The following is a 27304-nucleotide window of genomic DNA, read 5'->3' on the forward strand; positions in this document are numbered from 1 at the left end:
TTCCAATGGACACAGTTACATAAACTAAATTGGTATATATAGACAGGTGGAGTAGGAGGTGGGACTTCTGGTAACACATACCTACAGCACGGGCCGGAGGGACAAGGTTTGCAGAGACCAGTGTACTGACAGGTTGGGATTTGTTCTTCCTCTCCAGTTACAAAAGACACAACACTTACAGGGAGAGGAGAGCCCGTGGCAGGCCCCAAAATGACTTTCTTCTCAAGAATAGGACTGTGTTTTCGGTCTCCCTGTTACTACCTCCCTAGATAAAGCTTTGCCCATAGTTATTCCTTCATTTGAAGGTAGCCAACAATCCTTCCTCCAGGAACTGGGAGGCTGTCCTGCATCTCAGCCCAGGTAGGTTATCTCCATGGTATCTGTGGGGCCAGGAAGTCACTGGCCCCAAAATCTCAATGGGTTTCTCTTTCTAGGACTTAAGATGGTACTCAATAGCCCCAAAGCTTATTGACACCAGTCAGGTCAGGTATCTGAGTGACATGGGCATGGTGGAGTTAGGGAGGAAGTGGACAGTGTATGCCATGTCTCGGGGGGGCATCTGCCACCCAGACCGTCTCCACTGTGGCTAAGCAGGAATGGGATAAGGCTTTATCAGATATTCCAGTTTTTCAAGAATGGTCAGTAATCCAGAGTTCTATCTGTAATTTTTCTATTTTTTTAGTAAATTTATTTATTTATTTTTGGCTGTGTTGGGTCTTTGCTGCTGCGCGCGGGCTTTCTCTAGTTGTGGCGAGCAGGGGCTACCTCTTCGCTGCAGTGCGCGGGCTTCTCATTGCAGCGGCTTCTCTTGTTGTGGAGCATCGGCTCTAGTTGCACGGGCTTCAGTAGTTGTGACTCGTGGGCTCTAGAGCACAGGCTCAGTAGTTGTGGCGCAGGGGCTTAGTTGCTCCATGGCATGTGGGATCTTCCCGGACTAGGGCTCGAACCTGTGTCCCCTGCATTGGCAGGCAGATTCTTAACCACTGCGCCACCAAGGAAGCCCAATTTTTCTATTTTTAAATACTGGTAACAATTTCTAAAATTATAAAAAATCACCATGTGGGCCAAACAAAACACATCTTTGAGTCAATCCTACTCATAGGCTGTCTTTAGCCATGGACCACCAGTTTGTGACTCTGCCCTGAAGGTGTTCTTAACCACTTTCTACAAAGACAAAATATTCTCACCAGAAAAGCGCAAATGGAGAGATTGTGAGGGCTACTGTCCAATATCGTCTGTTTACAGGAGGCCTGGCTATTAGAAATCTAAGTCCTACATGCAATATTGTGGTCCTTTCCTTTTCCCATCCTACCCCCTGGTAAAATTGGTTGAGGCAACAGGGTGAAAACAATTTTATTTCTGGCAATATCAGAAGATAAATCGTGATCTTATATTATTGTAGTCAAGTTCCTCATGAGGCCAATCTGTTATACACTCGTGATATATTAATATACCTTGGGGGCTTCCCTGGTGGCGCAGTGGTTGAGAGTCCGCCTGCCGATGCAGGGGACACGGGTTCGTGCCCCGGTCCGAGAGGATCCCACATGCCGCGGAGCAGCTGGGCCCGTGAGCCATGGCCGCTGAGCCTGCGTGTCCGGAGCCTGTGCTCCGCAACGGGAGAGGCCACAACAGTGAGAGGCCCGCGTACCGCAAAAAAAAAAAAAAAAAAAAAAAAAAAAAAAAAATATATATATATATATATATATATATATACACAAATATATATATATCTTGGACTTAATAGTATTGTCAGGTGGCTCAATAATTTGGGGTATTAATCAAGTAATTCAAGAATTTGGGGAGACTTAAATGTCAAAATTTCCATCACCTAGTTAGTAAGGCTGAATTATAAAACCACATCCCCATGCACACTTTCCCTAGGCATAAATACTTAAACCATTCACGAATAACAGGATTATATCATAAAACCACAGGGAATCACTTCATACTGTTCTTGTGATTCTTACCAGTTCCCAGCTCCTACCTCTCCTACTGGTCTGTGAACTTTGGAGGCTCTGTGTCTGTTTTTTTTTGCATCCCTATGACACCAGGCACTGTGCATGGCACTTAGAATTTTTGAATGTACATGAACAGGGAGGAATGGATGAAGAAAAGTGAATGCCAATTCCCAGTGAGAGGTATTTGTAGATTTGGAGATCTTCATTTCCCACAATTTGATTTTTTGAAAGACAGGCTTCTGAAGTACAAATCTGGACAAATGACTTATTTGGCTCAGGTACACTTGAGGGCTGTTTATGTAAGTAAAGGAACATGAACTTTGGACGGAAATGTTAATTTTAGGTTCAAAACGATCTTCTCACTAGCTATAGTCCTCAGGCAAATTACTTAATTTCTTTGACCTAAGTTTTCTTTAGATGAAAACAGCAGAGTTTTCCTCCCCCTTAGGTTATTATTGGGACTAAATGAGATTATTTATAACATATCTATATCTATATATATATGTGGGTGGGTGGGTGTGTGTATACATATACTCTCATCCACCTACACATAATACAACTCAGTTTATTTAAAATATGTGTTGCCACAGATATGCCCTTTTAATGCTGACTTCTGTTTTATGAATATTTGTATCATTTAATGACAAATTATCTACTGAAGAATACTTTTCATTCAAAATATATTCCTTACCTATTTCCAAGAAGACCTGCAGCAACATAAGGTAAATAGTCATACATGGTTCATGTCTTGGGTCACATTGTTGCTGCCCACATGGCACATAGCAAACATGACCCAAACTGACATTACTGGATTAAAGGAGGATATTGGCTTCCTTGATACATTTTTAAAAGAACAATAGTAAATAAACACTAGCCAGGTGTGCTTTGGAGACACTGGAGCAGTTTAGAATGACCATCTGGGTTAGTTCTTTGGCTCTTTTTCAGTAAAATGTACTAACGGGGCATTTGGGGCAGAGAGGGAGAGGTGGAATTGGTTGACTTCTTGAGTCTTGGTGTTGTGAATAGGTTGAATGCTAAATAAGCGCCCTAAATTTTGGCCAGCTCCACAAGAAATCCACATGGCTTGTGGGTGTGGTTTCTAAGTGTAGAAAAGGCCTACCCCACCATTCTCTCAGCCCACTGACTCCCAGGAGTCAGCAGGTTTTGTCAGCATTAGGGTGAGGAGTGTGATTTCTGCTGATGACTACAAAATTGGGAGACACTATGAGGAAAGAAAACGAGCAAAAGAGAACAAGAGAGGAAAAGGTTTAACTCTGCCTTCAGGTCTAGTTTTCCCTGGTGAGCACTTGGTCATCTAGTGGAAGTTGTCTCTGCAAAGGGAGCTAGAAATCAAGCAAACAGAAATCCATAAAAAAAGTTTTGCATAAACTAAAAAGCTGCACTTAATCACCAACATGTCTCTTTGATCTCTGAGAAAGGAAGGGAAACGGGGCTGAAAAGAATTTTTCTCTAGGTCATGGGAAGCTTTAGAGAAAAAGTACAAGTGTTGGGTACTTTTCTGAGCTAGAGTGATCACATATGTTGTCAGCAGAAAAGCCACTTGTCCTGGCACAAAGAGCAGGGTCTACAAGGAAGCTTCCAAATGAGCTTCAACCTCAGTCTTTTTTCCTCAGACTGTATCTGGTCTGCAGGGAGGCCTTTTATACTGGGTGGATGGTAACAGATGGTTGCTGCCTGGGCTCTCCAAATCCTTCAACATTCCCAGACAGCCTTTACTCTCAGTACGCAGATAGGAAAAATGGTGCCCCATCTCACTTCCTGTGGAAAACCCAGTGTCCTCCCTGAAAACGTCCATGAATTCTTGGGGGCATTGGTTGGTTCTGATGACCTCTTGCTCTGGCAATATGTCATGGTTAGGAGCACAGTCCTCTGAGTAAGACCTGGGATCAAATCCTGGTTCTGTCTCCTTTATTTTTACTATGTAACATTGGGAAAATTGCTTGGCCTTTCCCAGCCTCAATTTCCTCATCCATAAAATGGAGATAATAATACTTCCCCTTCAGGGTGATCATAAGTTAATGGGATAATGATGAAGTAATACAGGTAAAGCACTTAGCATGGAAGTTGGCACAAAGCACACACCAAATAGATAGTAGCTGGTATTTGTATTCCTTTACTCACATTACCCTAAACAGATGTGTAAAGATAGTTAACATTTCATACAGCCTTTATTCCAAAGTCTATGACAATGTTTCCCAAGGAGCTCCTTTCGACTTTAAAATTTTTTCAGGAGCTTTATAGGATAGAAACTGTTCTTTTAGTATCCATTAATTCTGAAAACACTGAAACAGAAAGGTAGATACAAGACATGTTAATTTTTTCCTTCTTTGGATAACGCTGATGTGCACAGGGAATCACAGACCTCTTGTGATAATTAGAAGGTTCCCAGGTGATCCCTGGCTCCAGGGTGCATGCATTTGCCAACATTTTGCTAAGTAATCCCTAACCTTCGCTAACTGCTTTTCTGAAAGGGCTCAGTTTTTACATACGCACTGAAAAAATATTTTGAGTGCCTGTTTTGCACTCTGTTCTGTGCTCAGAACATCTTGGCTTTCACTTTAAAGAGGCAGTATATGCAAAGGGGATTTGAGAAGGCTCAAATGAAATAAAATCTGTGGACTCATTATCCTCTCTCCTCATCTCCAGCATTTCATTGTGTCCATCAATCAGCCTGTCATAGGGTTCATGACTCAGTTGCGAACTTCCCAGCAGTCCCAAGTGGTATGTCTTAGAAATTACACCTCCCACTTTTTACATCTTACCCTCAAATTAACTTCTTCTCTTGAAAAGGCATTTTATGCAGGATTTTTTCCTGCTTGTTTAGATATTTTAATTTTTTTCATAAGTATTGTTTGAGCATGGAATACAAAGAAGCATGAGTGCCCTGGTGAACATTGGTGGGGTGCCACAAGGCAAGGTGAAATAAAATGAAATGACATTGTAAAGACATGGCAAAAAAAGCGGAAGAGAACTTTGAGGGCTTCAGTTGCCAGAGAAAGCCCTAGGGAAAAGGTAGCATTTTAGCTCAGTGTTAAGAATAGATCGGTTTTGATGGGGAAAAATGCAGAAAAGATATTCTGCTGGAAGGTATAGCATGAGCAGGTGTGCAGAGGTGGAAATGAGTATCACGAGCTCAAAGGACTCAAAGTGACTGGCTGATGCAGAGACTTCTGCTGAAGAACCCTGGGCAGAAAGTAGCTGGGGATTGTGAGGCAAGGCCCTGAGTACCAGGTTAAGGGGCAATTCGTTATGCTGGCAATTCCTGAGCACTAGGGGTGGGAGTGTATATATGCTGTGCTTCATCTGGCATGGTCACTGAGTAGGGAGACACTGGAAGTGGGGACACTGGTCAGAGGCCACAGAAGAAGACTCCGCAGATTTGGGAATGATTGACTATGGGTAGCCAAGAGAGAGAAGAGGAAGGAATACCAAAAGATTCCAGAATGTATGGCCTGGGTGACTGGGAATGACTGGGGGTACCTCACTCACCAATCAATCTTTTACAGGAGTTCTGCCTTTCAAATGTCTTTCTTCCTTTTGCACTGAAATTCTTTCTCCCACTCCTGCCATGCAAGGAACCTGATAACAACGGTATTTACCCCCTCCTCTTTTCTAGTGTTGCTTTACTACCAGAAGCACTAAAATCTTGCCATCTATGCAACGACCTATCTTTCAAGAGTAATCACAAATACGCAAAACACCTTGAAGTTCTTGTCAGTTTCTCACTTCCCCTCTTCCCCAAAATTTTGATCTCACGTTTGGAATGAAATAGTAGCTATTTCTAATATCTGTCATAGATGTGTTTTTGCCCCATTTTTATTGCCAGGCAGTGCATTAGTGGTTAAGTTCATGAGTCCCTTTGTTTTAATTTATTCACCCTGAATTGGGGTTTTCCTTTTGAGTTTATACCAAAGGCAATAATATCCTGCACCTATTATTGTCCTTTGTTGTTTAAATAGTGCCTTCATTAAGGTTATCCCATTTGAACCTTTACTGAACAATCCTATGAAACAAGTCTGGCCGGTATTATTTTTTAATAAATGAGCAAGCTGAGGCTGAGAAGTAACATGCTCATTGACACAGACACCAAGTGTCATAACTGGAAATAACATGTAGGATCTGGTTATTTAATTATGTCCAATATACTAGATGCTGTTAAAAGGCAAAGAAGTTTATTACACAATCTTAAGCATCTTACAAAATTGGGAAAACCAGGCATTAATATGTGAACAGTTGAATTACATCCTGTGGTTAAGTGCTCCACTAGATAGCAATAGAAGCAAGGAGCAGAAGGTACATGATTAATTACCATGTCATAATGTGATGCACAAATAAGGGAGGACTGCCTACAAAATAGAAGACATTTGCAAACGATATATCTGATAAGGGGTTAATATCCCAAATATGCAAAGAACTCATATAACTCAACATCAAAGAAACAAATGTGTATAGGACCTGAACAGACATTTTTCCAAAGAAGACATAGAGATGGTCAGCAGGCACATGAAACGATGCTCAACAACACTAATCATCAAAGAAATGCAAATCAAAACCACAATGAGGTGTCACCGCACACCTGTTAGAATGGCTATCATCAAAAAGACAACAAATAACAAGTGTTGGCAAGGATGTGGAGAAAAGGGAACTTTCATGCACTGTTGGTGGGAATGTAAATTGGTGCAGCCACTATAGAAAACAGGATGGAGGTTTCCCCCAAAATTAAAAATAAAACTACCACATGATCCAGCAATTCCATTCCTGGGTATTTAGCCGAAGAAAATAAAAACACTAATTTGAAAAGTTATATGTATCCCTATGTTCACTGCAGCATTATTTACAATAGCCAAGATATGGAAGCAACCTAAGAGTCCATCAATAGAGTAATGGATAAAGAAGATGTGGTATGTATATACAATGGAATACTACTCAACCATAAAAAGAATGAAATCTTGCCATTTGTGACAATATGGATGGACCTCGAGGGTATTATGCTAGGTAAAATAAGTCAGAGAATCTAAAATCAAAATATATAAACAAATATAACAAACAGAAACAGACTCATAGATATAGAGAACAAACAGGTGGTTGCCAAAGGGGAGGGCGGTGGTGGGATGAGTGAAATAGGTGAGGGAAATTAAGAGGTACAAACTTCCAGTTACAAAATGAGTCACAGGAATGAAAAGTACAGCATGGGGAACATAGTAATACTGTAATAAGTTTGTATGGTGACAGATGGTAGCTAGACTTGTGGTGATCATTTTGTAATGTATGAAAACAGTGAATCGTGTTTTAGGTCAATTATACTTTAATAAATAAATAAATATTTTTAAAATTACTGGGGAGAAATAAGCCAAAATGTTTATAATGTCTGTTCATAGGTAAAGGCATTGTGATTGGGTTTTTTCCTTTATATTTTTATATATTCCTCATATTCTCTATAAGGAGCCTGCACAGGATTTTTTGTCTTAAACAATAAACATTTTTAAAAGCTTAAAAAAAATAAGGGAGGATTGTGTCCATTCCTGGGCTCTGTGCTTAAAAGGGGTGCTAACAACCTAGAGCTTATCCAGGTGAGACTCCCTGGGAATCCGAGGAGCCCTAGGGATCAAAGGTGAAGGGACAAACATCCAGCAGAAAAGAACTCAGGGAGGACTTTTTGCTCCCTCTACTTAATGGAGTGCCTGGTGTATAAAAGAGGCTTCTTCTCTGAGGTCCCAAGAGTAAGCCAGGAGCTCATGAACAGAAGTTACAGGAAAAAAGGACTCCAACTTCATATAAGGAAGGACTCCCCAACTACTGGAACACCAAAAATATTTAGAACAAGCTACCTGATGTGGTAATGAGCTCCCTGTTCCTAAAGGTAACCAACATGGGCCAAGTTAATGCCTATTAAGGATGTTGTAATTTGTGTGCTATTGAGTTCAGAACCAAAGTAGTGCTATGACTGAGAGGTAGCATGATGCAGGGTTTAAGAACGCAGGCTCTGAAGGCTGTACAGTGCTCACCCCTGGAACTCAGCCAACCCACACAGAGACCATTTGTAGGTGTGTTGGCCAACCCACCAGCTGAGGCATCAGCTGACAGCTGACATCAACCACTAGACATGTGACTGTGTGAGCCTTCAGATAATTCCAGTCTTTCAAGTTTTGAACCATCACATTTGATACCAAATGGAGCAGACGTAAGATGCTCTACCAAACCTTACCCAAATGATAGATTCACAAGCAAAATAAATGTTACCATTTTAAACCATTAAGTTTGGGAGTAGTTAGTTTCGTAGCACTGAATAATCAGAACACAATGTTTATGTGATCTTCTGAATTCCCATTGATGTTCAAAGCCACCTACAGGTACTGAGTCAAGTAGAAGGAGATATTATTTGCAGAAAGGGGCTCAGGTGCCTTGGGCTAATGAGAGAAGAGAAGGCTTGATTAAACTACTGGGAGAATATGAATGAGAAATGAACGAAGACTTTTCAGGGCACAGTGAGGACTAGATCCATGGCTTTGTAATACCCTCCCTCCCCTACATGGTTTTGTGATTTTTTTTACCTACCTGGAGAAGGTAGGTGCTGGATCCTGACAAGAAGGTGGAAGAGACCTTGGAGGTCTGTGGATGGCATGCATATGGGTGGTGGACTTGGGAAACACAACACCCAAGGAAACAGAATAAAACAGGATAGACTAGCATATTGTTGCCTGTTGGTATGTAAAGGAATCTTAGAGACTGTTTTCTAGATAAGGAAATCAAGATCAGGCATCTGGAAAACAACTAAGTATTAATTGTTCAGTACAGACAGTACAAGTGAATTTCAGAGAAAAGAGGTTAGGTTTAGTGAGAAGAATATGAAAGGGTGATGGGTCCAAAAAAAGATTTCTAGATAGGGAGACCAGAAAAATTGAGACAGGTTGGTTCTTTCTGTGTCTAAGAAGGGGGAAAGTATGGCAGTTCTTAAAGGTTAGAGCACGGAATCATGCTGGAAATTCTATCATAATACCATAAACAACAGTTCTCTCATTTTTTTAAGGAAAAAAAATTACAGTGGGCACACAGAAGAAGGAAACCAGAGTGGGTGACCAATTCCCTAGCAATCAGACCATGATAACATTAGAATATCCCAGATCTGCTTCCCTGGTGCTGTGAATGCAGGTGGGATGAAGCAGGCAAGGAAAGATACTAGCAGGCAATTACCTGTCTTCCTCATTGATTTTCAGGCTGTATGAATGTGTTTAAAAATTAAGAAGCAGTGACGTCAAGTTGGGCTGAAATCTTCTGAGTAACAATTTCTGACTAGGGTAACTTAAGTCCTTACCTTGTTCATTTCTCCTTCTGCTCCTTTCTTGCAGTGCACAGCATCAGTTATCCTCTCTAGAAAAGAACAAAAAAGCAATTTCAACATCTAGGGTAGAAGAGGAGAGTATTAATCACAATGAAGTTTGACAGGACAGAAGCCTCCCCAGGTCCACTCACGCCATTTAAAGCTTTTATGCCCCCTGTAGACTACCACAAGTGCGTGAACATCAGACCATAAAAGAGGGAAGAAGATTATGTGGAAAGTAGTAATAGCTCAGGACTGGCCAGTGTCTGGATGTGTCTCTTCTTACCCCCGGCTGTCTAAATCAGGTCATCTCAGCTGTCAGGAATGTCTTTTTCCTTTTTTCAGAAGATGCTACCAAAATGCCAGTTAGCTTGGAAGTTGTGCCAGGTGCATTTAATTGGCTATAAATTAAGAAGGAAGACAGCAGTGTGGTTTTAATTCTGACAGTTACTATAACAGATAGGGACCCTAGAAAAAAATAATGTCAAGCCTAGGTGAAATTGGTAGGCTGTGAACTGAACCCAGGGGATTTTTTTCTTTTTGGAAAGGGAAAAGGGAACATGTTCCTGCTGCAACTTTATTTAGCTCTCAGTACAGGGTCTGGAGTCTGTGATTAACGTCAAAGACAGCCCTGTGCGTGTGATATGCAGCCCCTGTGCTCCCCTTGAGATGTCAAGTCCTACTTCTCTCTACTGTCTAGCAGGTAGAGCTAAATCAATATATCTGAGAATCAGGGACTGGAGTGGATGTTAAAAGATCATCTAGGTAATTTCTCTGCCTTCAGGGAGAAGTAAACCAAAATCATTCTATATGTATTAAATATCCATTGTTTGTAAATTGTATTTCTCTGAAGGACTCCACAAATGGGTCCCAAGGGAGCTATTTAGAATTAATTCATCACTATCAGGAAATGGTTTATGTGCAACTTCTCATATTCCAGGTTCAGACTTCCTTTCTCATTCTTTTGTGAAGGGACAAGAGCTGGTTATTATGTTCCTGATAAGAAGTCTTCACATTCTTAATCTCTTGTTCCTTAAATACATTTGTTTCTGAAACCTTTCTTCATATGCCCTTAAATAATATCCATTACTTGATGCTGAGCCCTCCCTCCAGTTGGTTGCTCTTCTTTAGTTATAAAACCCAAAACAGAACCTGTATTCTACAAAAAGTTGTGGCTACTTGACATCTAAGAGCAATGATCTAATGATCCTGCAGCCCAGAACTTATTCCTCCAGGACCACACTGGCTCTTTAAACCAGAGTGACAAAGGCTGATGGTCATTCGTTGTCCTGTTGTTTTCCTACCAAACTTGTATGACTGTTTCATCTTTCCCAATAACCCTCCCTCACCAAATGTTCCTTTCTTCCCCCCTTCCTTCCTTCCTTCCTTCCTTCCTTCCTTCCTTCCTTTTGAGGTATAATTGACATACACCATTATATTAGTTTCAGTTTTACAACATAATGATTTGATATTTATATATATTATGAAATGATTACCAAATTACTTGGTTTATAAATTCATACAAAATTTTAACACTGTGCAGTCTTAACAAAACTCATCCATAAGCCAGATGCAGCCTTGGGACCATCGTTTGCTACCTGTGCACAGCTGGAAGATTATAATTTGATTTGCACGAGGCCTATGGCAGTCCAAGCCATGAGTGTTCTTGAATAATGCTTCTTGTTACTCTGACTTTCCATTGTCTTTGATAGTGGCCATCTTCACTTACTTGTTGAGATCCCTTTCATTCCAGGTCCTTGGATGTGGCTCTGTTGCCCAAGCTGTCCTCAGTCGAGGACGTCATGGAGGAACCATCACTATCCATACTGGATTTTCATTGGCAATAGTAATGGCCATTTATGTTGCTGGAGGTGTCTCTGGTAAGTAATAGAAATAATAATAATAACAGCTGCTATTAACTCAACCATTCCAATGTACTACTAGTGCAGGTCTGGGTACTTTACAGACCTTAATTTTTTTAGACCTCAACAGTCCTGCAAGAATATGTATTTGATTCTATTCTTATAGATGACAAAATTTAAATGGCCAGCAAATGGTAAGTGACTGGCACAAAGGCAACATTTAGCAAAAGACAGAGATGAGGGTTGGAACTCAGAACTGAATGATTCCTAAATCTGGCTACTGAATAGTATTCTTCATCTAGAATCTTTTACTAACTCTACCCCACGCTTGGAAACCACTTCCCAGGTATGCTGTGAATAGCCCAGTGAATATCACTCCAACAGAGGCAATTCTGTGGACCTTTATGCACAGCAATCAGAGAGAGCCTAGGTCATTTGCAAAATAGCTAGTGTGTTCATGGAGGTGCAGGGCTAGTCAGAAGGTCTTGGTCCAATTCTGTCCTGAGTGGTAGGCTAATTAGAAGCCGTTCTCAAGGTTCTGAGAAGCAAAATGAAATGATATTTAATACAGCCTGGGACCTCAGGAAGGAACTGTGGAAATGATCCACTTCCCAAACGCTTGCAGAATCCTCAGCAGCCTCGTCTGGGGGCTCAGAGGACTAAGGCAAGACTGTTGGTGATAACGGAAGAAGGGACCCCCTGCCTGCTGGGCACTGTACTGGGTACTGTACATACTTTATCTCCTCTCACTTCTATAGCAGCACTCTGAGGCCGGTATTATTGTCCATTCTACAGAGAAAACTGGAGCTCCAAGGGATTGAGTAAATTGCCAGAAGTCCCACAGCTGGCAAAGAGACAGATCAAAGATTTGACCCAGGTCTATACGACAGCAAAGCACAGGTCCCCATTATTATACAACATTTCCAGTGGTCTACTATGGGAAGGACAGTACAGGCAGGGCCTATGGGCAGTATGATCCAGCTGGAGGATCCTGCAGTTGAGCTGGCTGGACTGGTGACAAGTGCTGCCACTGGAGCGCTAAAGAATGATTGCCCAGACCCCCACAGGGCATCCATGGGCTGGGCACTTGGAACAGGCATTTGCTAGCTGTCAGCCTTTCCATATCACAGGCAGACTCAGATCCTGGGGCAGACCAGGTTACAGATTCCCATACATGTGGTTTGTTTGGCATGAGCAGTGTTTCTGTTCAAACTCTTGCCGAGCCTTTGCTGTGATCCCAGCACTGTACTACCTACCTAAGACACAAGAATAACCAGGGGAACACCCTGAATGTGCCAAGGCTTAATTACAGTTGTAGGCCTTGACACCAGACACAGAACACACTCCTGGCTTCAAATAAGCATGCAGGATGCTCCACTGCCTCCCCTCACGCTCCCAACTACATTCACACAGATGTTGTTTCCACAAACCATGCAATATAAATGTAGGCATATTTTCAGCGATTTTTTTTAAGGTGGAGATGTGGTTTTGCAGTATTTCACCTACATAACACCCTGAATTAAACTTCATCAAATATTTACTTAGGATAAATTGGTCCCAGACCCTACTAATGTAGCTAACACCCTTTACCACCAGCGCTGTCAATGTCTGTTTGCATCCACTGATATATTTGGAGTCACGATAGGAGGAGAAGGGACAGGGACCAACAGGAAGGGGAAGAGGGGGTAAAGGATGGTGTAGAGTCTTCCCATCTGGCCTTTAGACTGGGACTAAGCCCCTGCGCTCAGAGTAAGGGCCAGAACTGATGGGACTGTTTTCACTAGAGGCTGCTTCTGGGTGAGGCTTCGGAGCTGTCCAAATTGTTTATGAGAGACTGTGAGATCTCAAAATGCAAGGCGAGCAGTTTCTGAGCCCGGCTGATATAAGGTAGCACTGAGTTGGAAAAGGAGCTTATCTCCCCATCTCTGTTTGGAAATGATATTCAGGCTCCCTGAGAACTGGGGGACACATGCACAGACAACACACTGGCCCACTGATGACATCAGTGCAGACTCAGTATTGGCTTCAGCAGCCCAGGAATAGGAGAGGAAGACTATGTAGGGGAGGTGACTTTCTCACAGTGGCTGCAGCTAACATGCTGGTTTGTGGGCATATGTGAGGCCCTCTTTGGGAATTCCAAAAATAACCAATGTATATGAGGCACAAACATAAATGGGATCCCACTCTGTGGTCCAGACTGGTAAGGGCAGCTGACATCTGGTTGTGGAACATAAAGCATTACCTTACTGCATGGCAGTTACCGCGCCCTCTCCCTTGTGAACTTGCCAGTAGTCTGGCAATCCAATCTGGCCAATCAGAACTCATAACGCCCTAATTATGCACCATCCCCCACGAAGTGTTTACACTGCCAGCTTGTACCTAGACTATGGCGGTTGTTTTTGATGTAGTTTTTTTTATAAGCAATAAAAATTCACTGAAAAATCAAAATAGCTTTGCTTAATGACAAATAAAATATTAAGATGATCTCTATCACAGAGTTGTCTGTGGGTGGTGGGGAGGAGACTCGTCTAGGACAGAACCTTGAAAGAGTTCACCTTGCTCATGTAAGACTTTCATCTCAGGCCTCGGGGAATCCAGCTATCCCCCTGGGCTCTTTATGTGAATAATCTGATCATCACAACCACCTTGGCAGGGCCAAGATGTGAGTGTGGCGTTCTCTGACTCTAGCACTCATGTTCTTTCCACTACACTGCTCTGCTTTGTCCTTCGGGTAAGCCAAGTGATCACGCATCTCTGCGAGGAGAAACTCTCCTCGTTGCTTTGCAAAGCACCCTCCCGGGCACACCCTCTCTGACTCCCAAACAACTTTCCCTCTGTAGATCTTTGTAGTCTGAGCTATCTGAATAAAGACCTCTGACTATTTCTTCAACTTTCGTATCTTTTTTTTCTTCAATTTTTTAAATTGAAGTAGAGTCGATTTACAATGTTGTGCCAGTCTCTGCTGCACAGCAGAGTGACTCAGTTATACACATAGAGACATTCTTTTTTTATATTCTTTTCCATTATGGTTTATCTCAGGAGATTGGATATAGTTCCCCGTGCTATACATTAGGATTTGTTGTTTAGCCATTCTAAATGTAATTGTTTGCATCTACCAACCCCAAACTCCCAGTCCTTCCCTCTCCCTCCCCACCTCCCCCTTGGAAACCACCAGTCTGTTCTCTATGTCTATGAGTCTGTTTCTGCTTTGTAGATAGGTTCATTTGTGCCATATTTTAGATCCCACATATATCAACTTTCATATCTTGAAAACCTACGAAGTGCCTTGCAGCATGTCAAGGTCAAGGTGAACAATAGTTCCTGCCTCAGGGTGTTTTTGAGGGGTTAAAAGCATAAACCTACCTACAGCAAGTCTTGTTTTGGAAGAGGAGCTTGCTAAACAGTAACTCTCCCATTGGTGGACTCATCTGAGGGAAGACATTTTTGATTGGAGGTGATTTCTTACATCCCCTTGTCCTTTCACAATGGGTTCCTCCAGGCTGGCTGGGTGGCAGCTACACTCCAACCAGCTCTGGGAGAAGAGGAATAGGGCTGGCTCCAGGAACGTTCCACTGCCCTGGGCGCTCCCCTCTTCTAACCCCTGTTTCCAGCTTCCCTAGGAAGCTGTACTCCTGCCAGCCTCCAGAATTATGACTCTCTTAGATTTAAAAGTAAAACAAAACAGGTGATGTGTGTGTAAGTCTTCAGGAAGTCACCTGTGCTTTGATATATTGGCATTTTCTTGTTCATATTAGCCCCAGAGTGGCAGAGGCAGGTGAAGAAAGGACCCTCACGGTGTAGTCAGCAGTCAGAACCCCTCCCCACTGCAAGCCCACTTTGACTTAGAGACTCAGGAAAAGCATAGCTTTCTTCACCGACTGGGGAGAGGGGGGAAGGCTTCCCAAAACAAGCTCACCAATATGTTCTGTGGGGGGTCAAATGGCAAAGTGTCGTCATCATCATCATCATTATCATAATCACTCCTTTGTTTACTATTTCCACAACCCAGAGGTCCACATTTCAGTGTGGTCACAATGACAGTTACTCTAATTCCCCCTCCACACTAAATGTCATTGGCACTCTTCATATGAGTGTCCTTCATCCCTAGGAATCAAGCCCATATGCTCAAAGATGATCTTTGAAAAATTCTTCCCTGCCTTCTAAGGCAGAGAAACCTTTATAAACTTGGTAAAGAAGGTCTAGAAAAGAACATAGGCCCAAGAGTTCAAATAAACCTGAATTTGAATCCTAGACCTACCACTTATTAGCCATGTGACCTTAAAATGTTACTTTACTTCTGTGCCTCAGTTTCCTCAGCAGTTAACTGGACTAGTACCCACCTCACTGGGTTCTTAGGAGGATCAAGTCCATGTAATACCCCTATGACAGCATCTGGCAAGTGTTCAATATGCATTGTTGTTATTGTTGTTACTAGCACAGCCAGTTGGGGGTATCAGTAACCTACCCCAGAGCAAGCCCTCTACCTGACCTTGCAACTGGGTTAGAATCAAAGAGGCTGATTTCTCTAGTCAGAGTTTAGGCTGGAGTGGAGGAAGTGTTGCTCCACTTGTGTGTGTGAGATATACATTGTTTATGCAGAGAAACTACAGAAAATCCACTCAGACACTGTGACTACCTCAAAATAAACTGAGCCCCTTACCTCAGTGAGAGGCACAGCCCACAAAGGAAGGGCCATTTCCCCTTAAAGAGGTATCTCTTTTCAGTCCTAAGATTGTTTCTATATCCTCTGGACATGGACTTAGAAATGACTAGACATAGATTTAAATCTTACAAGTATATAAGTATATTGACTTACAAATATACTGAAGTTAACAGTTTATATCAATCTCTTTGGGGTTATTGCTTTATAGTTAGGCAAAATCCAGTAGATAGATGATATAGATAGATAGATAGACAGAGAAAGAGAGAAAGAGAGAGAGAGAGAGAGAAAATGAGCCACTTGAGTACAAGTTTCTTTATATATTTGACTTTCTTTTGAGAAAGCTAAACTTCCTAAACAGTGTCTAATGATGCCATGAGGATTATTAGTCCTCTTTTCCTCTACACACACACACACACACACACACACACACACACACACACACACACACACACACACACACACACACACACACACACACACACACACACACACACACACACACACACACACACACACACACACACACACACACACACACACACACACACCCTGTCTCCTCACATACAGTTCCTCACCTAGAAGAATGAATTCTGCCTGCACTCCCTAGATAAGGTTTCCTTCACAATAATCCTCCCTGGTCTGCCCTCTGACTTTCCTAATCACCTTATCTTCCTTGCAGGTGGCCACATCAACCCAGCTGTGACTTTTGCAATGTGTCTTTTTGGACGGACGAAGTGGTTCAAATTCCCCTTTTATGTGGGGGCCCAGTTCTTGGGAGCCTTTGTAGGGGCTGCAACCCTCTTTGGCATTTATTATGGTGAGTAGGGCCCCTGAGTCCAGAGATTAGGGAGAGCTGGCTATAAGTTGAAAGTCAGAATTACTTGGTAGGAAGAGATGAGATGAGGTAAGAACAGGAAACGTTCTCCACTTGACACGCAGTTCTAAGAGTCCTAAGTTCTAAACAATGGGGCCAACATTATCATCAGGGCACATTCAGGAAGCCTCTTAATGAAAATGGTCACAACTTAAACGGAGGGCAGAACTTAAAGGAAGTATATTTTTAGACCCAACCAGCACTACACTGTGAACAATGCCAAAGTAAGCAATAGGCCACTGGCTTCTCCATGGCTTTCTCTGATTTGGTTGGGAAGGGAGCCGTTGACTTGTGGCAAGGAGAATGATGAGTAAGTACTTAAAGAAGGAATCTGGAGCAAAGTCTTTGAAGGAAGAGGCATAGCATAGAAATGGGCTGGGTGGGGAACCTCTTCTCCCTTCCATCCAATAGCCAGGGCATCCATTCTGCAACAGTCCTGGGGGAACCACAGTACTGATGATCAAAGACCTAGACTTTAGTTCCATGTGAACTAAGTACGTAGCTGTGTGACTTCAGTAAGTCATCTGACCTTATTGGTCTCAGTTTCCTCCGCTGGAAAATAAAGGAATTGAACTAGTAGGTGACTTCTTAGGCCCTTCAAACTAAAAAACCTTGGGGTTCCATAAAATCAAGTGTTAAAGTAGTTCCTTCTATCTAACCCAAGGTAAGTCTTAATACTTTATGACTCTCAAACTGAAGCCCTTAGGAACTAGAATTATGAGCCAAGCCTGAGAGGTACACTGTGGAAAGGGACCTCTTCCCACAGAGTATCCTAAGAATTAGAGTGTAAGAAGACTAAAGAATTACTCAAGACCAGACCGGAAACCTAGAGAACCAGCTGCCGTGGCCACAGAGGCCTGTGGGTGGTGCTGGCTGTGTCCGGGACTGCTGTGTTCCTTGTTCTAAGGGCATCTTCACTGTACCTTGATGCCCTCAAATTCTGGACTGCTATTAGGGGTTACTGAGAACCCTCTGGGAATCATGAGCTCTGCAGAGAGCAAGTCCAAGCTTCACTTTCCCTTTTAGTCAATCTTGAAAATTCTAAGAATTCCCCTCAAAGAAAAATGGTTCCCAAGACCCACTGGATAAGGATTTGGCACAAACGTGGAGTGAACCATCAAGGGCAGCCAGGGCTTTCTCTCTCTGATGCGCTATCCTGGGAGTTCTCTGGGTACCTCTAAAGCTACCATACTGTGAAGTGAAGAGAGGCAAATGATATGGATCTGCCTAGCTGAACCTGAGGGTTCGCCTGTACTTGTTCAGCACAAGACCTGGCATAGGCCTACCTCCCCCCTTCCCAGAGGACACTAACATGCCAGAGCTCTGTCTTCCATAGATGCATTTCTGTCTTTTGCTGGTGGAAAACTGCTCGTCGTGGGAGAAAACGCAACAGCACACATTTTCGCAACATACCCAGCTCCATATCTGTCTCTGGTGAATGCACTTGCAGACCAAGTAAGTGTACATTCAACAAAGACCTAACTTTGGTGAAAAGACATAATCTAATAAGGGGGATGCATAGGAACATTATAGGCCTATCAGAAAGGAAAGGCTGTGTTTCCAAAGTCAGAGGTCCCTACACATAACCCAAGCTTTGTTGACAAATTTCTGCCCTTGCCGAAGTTCATACCACTAAGGATGTCCTGCCTCCTCTTTAATACATACACTTGTTCCACATCAGTCAAGTTTCAGAGAAAAGTGCATGACTGGACATTTCAACCCCTGTAGGGGCAAATGGGGTTTGTTCCACCTAACTCTTTTGTGCACATGATCTAAACGTAGAGGCCTCAAGAAAAGACATTGTGATCTCAGTTCAAGGACTGTGAAGTGTAGTAGTTGGGCTTAGAGTATCACAGGTCTTCTGTGTCTCCCCACGTGCATAGGTTTATCCAGACTCTCTAGGCAGCTAGAAGTGTCTCTGCCTTAATGACATTTAAACTAGTTGCATCCAAGCATCTGTTGTGTAGCCAATAGCACAACTATTCTGGTCTAAAATCACTTGTCTGGTTCTCATCCTGATTCTTCTGCTTATGAGCTGTGTGCCCTTGGGCAAGTTTCTTAACCTCCTTCTATCTACATTTCCTCATCTGTAAACTGTGAATAAATAGGATTTATCTCACCGATTGGTGTGACGTTCTAATGAGAAAAAGCATATGAAGTACCTGGCACATAATAAGTGTCTGGTAAATAGAAGCTATCATTTAGCTGTTAAAGTAAAATAATAGTTTGGAAATTTTAGAAACTAGAGAGTGGAGAAAATACCCACTGCACCACACCACTTCAGAATACCTGCTGTCATTGTTTGTATAATCTCTTACCACTTGTTTTTATGCTGTTTTCAAGTATAAAATATAATGCACATATTTTTCTTAATATCATAAGCATTTTAAAATGTTACCAGATAGCTCTTATATTTGTTTTTAATGGCTGTATGATAGACTATAGAATGGACACTTCATAATATAGTTAGCCCTTTCCCTATTGATGTGGACTCCAGTTTTTCAATACTACAAATGATGTTTAATTATTTATTTGCATATTTGCTTTATGATGTTTCCATATTTTAGATTACTTCCATGATGTGGTTCTCAACATATCCAACTGGGTCAAATTCAGTACATAATCTTATGGATTTTTTTTAATGCATGTTGCTAAAGTACTGACGAATTGCCTTTCAAAAGTGTAGTATGTGCTTAATTTAATTAGGAAAGCCTGAGAGAAGTGGTATCAGTTCCCTAACAGTTGGTATTGTTTGCACTTTTTTTTATTGTGAATCAGTTTTTCCCTCTTATTTGTTTCTTAAATCTATTTTTCTTTTATGAATTTTCTTTTCATTTCCTTTGCCCATTCATCTATTGATGTCTCACATTGTTTTTCTCACCAATTTGAGCCCCTTTGTTCATTTTTCCAGCCTGTAGCTTGCTCTCCATTTAGCTGGTAGCAGCTCAGCAGGATAGTGTAGGAAAGATAACGGTCTCTAGAGCTGAACTCTCTGTATCCACACCTGACTGTCACTAACTGTGTCACCTTGGGCAGGTAACTAATCTGTAAAGGAGAATGATATCAGCACCCATGTCTAGGATTGCTGCAATAAGGGTCTGGCACAGAGTGCTCACCCAGCGTATGTTACTTATTACTAGGTTTGTTTTTAATGAGAGTGGGTGAATTTTGAGGTGGGCAAGGGGGCAGAATATAAGCTAAATCCCTTGTATATTTTCTCCCTCCCCAGGTAGTGGCCACCATGCTCCTCCTCATTGTCATCTTTGCTGTTTTTGACTCAAGAAACTTGGGAGTCTCCAAAGGCCTACAGCCCATTGTCATTGGCTTCCTGATTGTTGTCATTTCTTCCTCTCTGGGAATGAACAGTGGCTGTGCCATGAACCCAGCTCGAGACCTGAGTCCCAGACTTTTCACTGCCTTGGCAGGTTGGGGGTTTGAGGTCTTCACGTAAGTAACAACGGTCAGGGAGGAGGGAGGAAGGTTCACATGTGCCTCAATGGGGAGGGCTGTGCTTTGACCTGGAGATCCAAGAGAGTGCAAATGGGAGGATGAGGTTAAGTGCATCCTCATCATAAGTGTGGAATGTATCACTGGTGATTTATGATATGGGGTGTGTGTGTGTGTGTGTGTGTGTGTGTGTGTGTAGGAAAGAGAGAGGGAGAGAGAGAGAGAGAAGGGGGAGGGAAACAAAGAGATAGACAGACACAGAGACATAATAAGACACAGAGAGAGAGACAGAGACAGAGAAAGATAGAGAGGCTCTAGATAGATTCAAAGAGATAGGTTTGTCCTATATAATAATGATAATGATTTCTCAATTGGTATATGGCTTTATGTGACTATTTTAGATGTAGAACTTGTCTATGTATTCACTTTGTGACAAAGGGGTAGAATTTCTATCTTCTAATACTAATATAGGGCTCTTTCTAGGAGACCAAGTTAGCTTCGCTTCATTCATTCATTCAACAGATCTACCTTAATCACCACCTATGCTGTGGTCACTGTGCTAGGCAAGGAAATTTCAAAATCAGATAAGACACTGGCCTTGAGCAATGTAACAAGTGCTCTGGTAACCTCTGAAACAAAGTGCTAAGGGAACACAGATGAGGGAGTGACGAGCTCTACCTGGGGAAGTTGGGGGAGGCACCACAGAAGAAGTGAGTGCTGAGCTTATTCTTTTTTCTTTTTTTTGGCTATGCCATGTGGCTTGCGGGGTCTTAGTTCCCCAATCAGAGATCGAACCCTTGCCCTCGGCAGTGAAAGCACGGAGTCCTAATCACTGGTTCTTGAATTCTTGAAGCATAAGAAATTCCTAGCGGAACAGGCATCAAAGAGAGCCTGTGCACAGGAAGTGGCAAGACCCCATGCCTTACACCTCAGAATGTGCCGATGAAATATGCCAACTGCTCCCAGGACAAACTTTGCCCGTTAATTCCTTCCCACCGTCCCCCCACTAAAGTCATGGTGGCCAGTCCCCAACCACTCATCACATCTCTCTCTGGGAAAGGCACCCACCTTTGTTCCCCAGGAAACAGGGCTCTAACATGGAGAAAGAGAAGCAGGGAAAACACGTGTGAGCAAATTTTAGTTTAATGTCTGCTGTGAGAACAATACACTTGAGTGTCCCTAAGGCTGACCTGTATATAGCTGTACACAGTGATGAATTTATTTAAGAGTTTGGGTTGCCTTCACCATCATGAAACACAAGCTACTGAAATCACTGACACCATTCTGACCACCACCACAGACAGCATTAGAGCTGCTATAGCATAAGCATCATGAGGACAGAGACCTTGACCATGTTTTCACTGCTGTGTCCGCTGTGACTAGGATGTGGCCTGGCGCATAGAAAGCCTCAATAAAAGCTATTGAATAAAAGTATGGATAAATGCTATGTGACACACATGTCCTAGGAGATGAGGGATAAAAAAGATTCAAGAAACATTCCCTTTTTTTTTTTTTTTGCGGTACGTGGGTCTCTCACTGTTGTGGCCTCTCCCATTGCGGAGCACAGGCTCCGGACGTGCAGGCTCAGCAGCCATGGCTCACGGGCCCAGCCGCTCCACAGCATGTGGGATCCTCCCGGACCGGGGCACGAACCCGCGTCCCCTGCATCGGCAGGCGGACTCTCAACCACTGTGCCACCAGGGAAGCCCCACATTCCCTATCTTTAAGAAATAAACAATGCAGTGAATTTATAGAGCAGTGGTTCTCAGCCAGAGGTGATACTGCCCTCAGGGACATCTGGCAATGCCTAGAGACACTTTGGGTTGTCATAACTGGGGAGGGTGGGGGCAGATGTTGTCACCAGCATCTAGTGGGTAGAGGCCAGTAGAGGGATACTGCTAAGCATCTTACAGTATCCAGGACAGATCGCCACAACTAAGAATTATTCAGCCAAAAATGTTAAGAGTGCCACAGTTGAGGAGCTCTCTTCCAGAATGATCATACTAGAACGTGAAAAGGTTGAACAAAATGCCAACTAGGAAGGATCATTTGTATTCTTCCAATGGACTGTCAAAAGCATACGTTAAAGATCTCCTTATTTCCGAAGCCCAGAATTGGCCCATGAGTTTCCTTTAATCCCAATTTCCTGAGGTTGACTCCAGGAGACCACTGCCCCCACCAGCAAGACACCTCTGTGAGTTTCACACAGACCCCAAGCACAAAGGTGCCCCACAGTGATGTGACCTCTATTTGAGCCCTGCTTGGTGATTCACCCAAAGTTCTAAGAGTGATGGTGGTTCTAAAGAGGTAGAGATCTTGCCTGTTTTCTTTGCTTTGTTGAGTATATGGCAGGAGACCATGTCTGTGGGAGAATGCTGAAATCACCTAATGCCGAACTCTGAGCACCATGTCCCTTGTTAGCGTCAGGGTCTTTTCCCCTCATTCATGCATTCATTCATCCATGCAGCTACCTGATTTCTTATTCAAGGCCCTGTGCTAAAGATGCCCTTCACCATTGTTGCCCGTCACTGCTTTATTTACGTTCTATTTCAGAGTAGTGAGCATAGGCCCTTACACAGGTTGAAGCTGTCAAGTGCCATTAAAGAGATTCGACTAATTAACTCCAAGAGTTGAGAGAAGGTTTGTAGCTCCAAATTTGAGAATTACGGGGGTGGAAGTAGGGGCATTTTGTAGTGTTTGGACAGGCTTAAACAGGGGACAGAGAGGATATTTCAGGCAGAGAGGATTCTGTATCCCAAGACAGAATGTTAAAATAACACATGATCTAGTTTAGTTGGAAGGGTGCGTGAAGAAGCTTGGAAGGGCAATTGTTTCAGACCATTAGAGGACCTAGATTCCCAGAATGAGACTTTGGGGTTTTTGCTGCTCCCTCTTCTGTAGGTTATAGGCAGCAACAAAGGATTTAGGGCAGAAGTTTGACATGTTTAGAACTTCAATTTAGCAAAATTGATCCGACATTATTATATAGAACAGATTAAAAATGAGTAGAGGGGGCAGAAACCAGTTAGGAAATAGCTAAACGGACTGATAATCCTCAACCAAAAAGTTCCCAAGGAAACCGCTGAGGGATAACAGGACTCCAAAGTGTCCCTAAAGTGTCCCATCCTTTCAGGGTTCTACATCCAAGCTAAGCATCTCAGGGGACTTTCTAGTTTGGATCCACACCCAAGGTCTCAGATAAAACCGAGACTGCCTTGGATCCTCACTTGCCCCTGTACGGCATGGAGTGAGGATGACAGCGGGAGTGGGGCTCCAGCAGGTCTGACAAGGGCAAGACAGACCCTGGCTGACCCTTGCTTTTCCCTTAAGTATTAGGATGTAAGCAAGTGGTCTTCACTAATTCACTTTAAAGTGTTGATAACTCAGTGGATGAAGGATCTCAGGGGCATTGTTAATTTTAAAAATAGTTTAACCAAAGGAATGAATCCCTCATGACGGTACCGTAAGCAATTAACACAGACATATTGCTGGCATCCCCCAACTCATAGTGTGCAAATGACCTTGTTTACCTGTGAGGCCAGGCAGGGAACCGCATCAGAGCTCCTCCATTTAAGCCCTGTGACCCTGGTGTAACACATCCAGCTCAAGAGGGTCCAGCCAGTGAAAGGAGGACATGTGTGCTGGCAGATATTTTGGACCCTAATCTGTTAAATGACAGTAAAAGATGTGCCACAGGCACATGATGGAAGAAAGGAAGTGACGGACCAAATAAGGTGGCTTAAACTTGCTTCATGTGCTTACCTGAAGAGAAGCCTCCTAGTTCTTTAAAGCCCAGGTGCCTCTCATAGAAAATTCCGCCTGGATTTGGAGGCGTGGGAAAGGGCGCTGTGAGAACAGCTGAATGCAGTGACCTCTTTCCAGTGCAGTAAGAGTGACATCTGCTGGCCACCGTGCTTAATCACGGTGCTCTTCCCCGGAGCCTGCGTTTATGGTCTAAGACTTATTATCTTGTTGTGAGCCTGCACTGATGATCTGAGATTCAGGATCTAAGAGAGTGCTTGGATGATACAGGTGGAAGGGACCACTGTTCAGATGGAAGAATGAAGCTCAGAGATGAAGAGACTTTGCCCAAAGACCTTCTGGACCCTCCTGAGATTAGAACTAAATCTCATGAATTCTAGGACAGGCCCCCTGTTTTGTGCTTATTTCTTTTATTATCCTTTCTAATAAAAAACTGATACAAACAAAAGGTCCCATGGAAATATGTATAGTTGTTAGGAATAAAAAAAAAATAGCAGCCATGAACCCTTCCCCCAGATAGAACACTGTGAAGTTCCCATGCATAGTTGTGTTCCTCGTTTCCTCTGCCCCCTCTGCATTACTCTGAATTTTTTGTTCATAATTATCCTGATTTTAAAAAGTTTTATCTCAGATGTACATATCCTTAAACAACATACTGTATAGTTTTACTTGCTTCTGACCACTCATGGTCCTTTCTACCAAATTATTTAAATGGATTTTCTATCTCCAAAAGAGATGGTGACAATTCACAAAGGCACCTGCTTTCTCTCAGAACTACACCTCCAATACAATGTGCTGACATTGAGGATTTCTGGAGGGGAGAGGGAAACATGGCAGAACGTCCTTATCAGAGAGTAAGTTTAAGCAAGCTGTGACCTCAAAATATAAGTACTGAATTAAATTATATTTAGTAGGTAATTCATATCTCTACCTTTGATTTTTTTTAATTCACTTATTGGCAAATGTTTCCTGATCGTTTATTCTGCAATTGCCCTGATACACCAATCATGTCCAGGAATCTCTCCACATCTCCCAACCATTCGTAATCCCCAGGACTCATTATTTCAGGATGAGGGGAAGGCAACTCCTGAATAATCAACCTGAACTTTCCCTAAATGCCCTCAATTGTAGCCATGGGTTCGGGGACTATATTTTCTGAAAGGAAAATAAATGGGACTTTCTCTCACAAGTACTAATAGGACAATGGAGTAGATCATCTGAAATCAGGTAATACTGCAAAATCTAGGATGATGGTTGCCAAGCTACAGTGAGTGCCCTTATACTTAGCTCTCCCTGATTTAAAAGGGAGTCATGAGCATGAGAAATGACTAGCTGGTTAGTGAATGACTAGCAGTAATACCAGGAAGAAGGCCAAGTGGTGTATCACTAATTTCTTTGTTTGATTTCAGAGCTGGAAATAACTTCTGGTGGATTCCTGTAGTGGGCCCTTTTGTTGGTGCTATGGCTGGAGGCCTCATCTATGTTCTTGTCATTGAAATCCACCACCCGGATACTAACCCAGACTGCGAGGAAGAACAGCCAGAGGACAAACCAGAGAAACATGAACTTAATGTGCTAATGTAATAGCACACTCAGCTCTGGGTTTACAATTGGCTACCTACTGGGCTTTACACTTCACAAAGCACTTTCACACATATTATCTAACTTAATCCTTAGAGTCACTGTCTGGGGTAAATATCACGCTGCTCATCTTTCAAATAAGGAAACAAAATCTCAGGGAAGTTGAGTTGCCTAAGGTCACATGGAAAGTTGAACATCACTGAATGCATCCTATACCTTTCAGAAGATTAATAACTGGATGAAAACCTTGGCCAGACCCTCCTGGCCGGCCAGAAGTGGGAATGGCAGCTGCCAGAACATATACACCTTCTGGGCATCATTCTTTTGGATCCTAAGTTACGAAGACCGCCATTGTCTGGTTTTATTCCCACTGTTACTGAAGCACTAACAAAGGAAAGAGGCAGATCTTTCCTTTAGATCGTATGATCTAAAGGATCTTTAGATCCTTTAGATCTTTCATGTTAGATCGTATTTTTCATCTGCTGAAGAACATTATCAGAGGCCTCCCTTCCTAGGCCACACTTAGTCTTGCTAAGTCTTGATCTTCCTTCCCTGCCAATTCCAACATTGTACATTCCAGGAATTTCCTCTTGGTCAGGCTCCTCCCTGTCACTTTGGTCAAGAAAGTTGGTGAATTACAAGCACCAGAGAAACTGCTCTACATCAAGTGATGCACCTTCAGTCAAACTGTTATAAAGCTCAGAATTCCCAGAGTTATCCAGTTTCTCAACTGCTTTGTGACTGCTTTGTGATGATAACAAAACAACAAAAAGCACATGTGAATGTCTCCAGGGGCCTATAATAGACTGTAACAGATTGATACATGGAATTTTTTATTTCTCTGAAACTACTTGGCATTTCCTATTTGAAATAAATTTGGGGTGAGATTTTTTTTTGGAGTTTTAATAAGTATTAAGATTGTTAAGTACACTTAGTTCAGAGGTTGTCTGGCCTGTCTACAAATTAAGATCTCTGGGGAGCTTTTAAAAAAACACTAATGCTCAGTTGGTCATTGGTAAACATCTCAGGTGATTCTAATGTGCAGCCAGCATTGAGAACACTGACTTGGTTAAAGTACATGGGTATCCTTGAGAACCATGTCTAGTGGTGACCGGGTAATTCCTGGTAGGATTCTCAGTTTTGGGATCCTCAGGGATTAGAGAGCAGTGGTTCTCAGTAGGGGACAGTTTGCTCCTTCACAGTCCTACCTACTACCTCTGCAAGGGGATGTTTGGCTATGTCTGGGGACATTTTTGGTTGTCACAACTGGGGTAGGAGCATTTCTAGCACCTAGTGGGGTAGAAGTCAGAGATGCTAACCATCCTACCATGCACAGGACAGCCCTCCCCTGCAGTAAAGAAGTATCCATCCCCAAATGTCTATAGTGTGGAGGTTAAGAGACCCTGGATTCAAGAAAAGAGGAATAAGAGAAGACAATGAAATCCTGTGCCCTGATCCAAGTTCTTTCAAAAACAGAGATGCCAGATGCGTCAGGGGCAGACCCTGGGAATGGATTATACTTCTCACAGCAAGAAGTAATCCCAAGTTCGAGTTTTCAGGTTGGATTGTGGAATCTGTGATCCACGCAGGTGCTCTTAAACACTACTTGGTGATTAATGACTAGAATTATGAAGAGGAAAAGTACACTTATGTATAAAAATAAATAGGTACATAGTTGATGACAGATAAATATAGATATATAAATGATTATTTAGATAGATAGATAGATAGACAGATAGACAGACAGGTAGATAGACTGATCCACCAAGCCCCAACTTCTTTTTTCTTGCTGGAAATGGAGTAGCTCTATCAAGAAAC

General features: G+C 42.6%; 1 protein-coding gene across 1 annotated transcript in view; it reads left to right on the top strand.

The window, feature by feature from the left end:
- AQP9 (aquaporin 9) overlaps positions 1–26366 on the top strand; it is a 38822-nt gene extending 12456 nt beyond the window's left edge. The window contains exons 2-6 of the mRNA XM_081228411.1: positions 11051–11177; positions 16502–16639; positions 18033–18151; positions 19926–20143; positions 25315–26366. Of these exons, the coding sequence (XP_081084537.1) occupies positions 11051–11177; positions 16502–16639; positions 18033–18151; positions 19926–20143; positions 25315–25489 (777 nt within the window). The 3' untranslated portion in view covers positions 25490–26366. The remainder of the gene's footprint in view (positions 1–11050; positions 11178–16501; positions 16640–18032; positions 18152–19925; positions 20144–25314) is intronic.
- The last annotated feature ends 938 nt before the right edge of the window (positions 26367–27304 follow it).

Source organism: Mesoplodon bidens, assembly GCF_964165515.1.
Source record: "Mesoplodon bidens genome assembly, chromosome: 3".
Classification (NCBI taxonomy): domain Eukaryota; kingdom Metazoa; phylum Chordata; class Mammalia; order Artiodactyla; family Ziphiidae; genus Mesoplodon; species Mesoplodon bidens.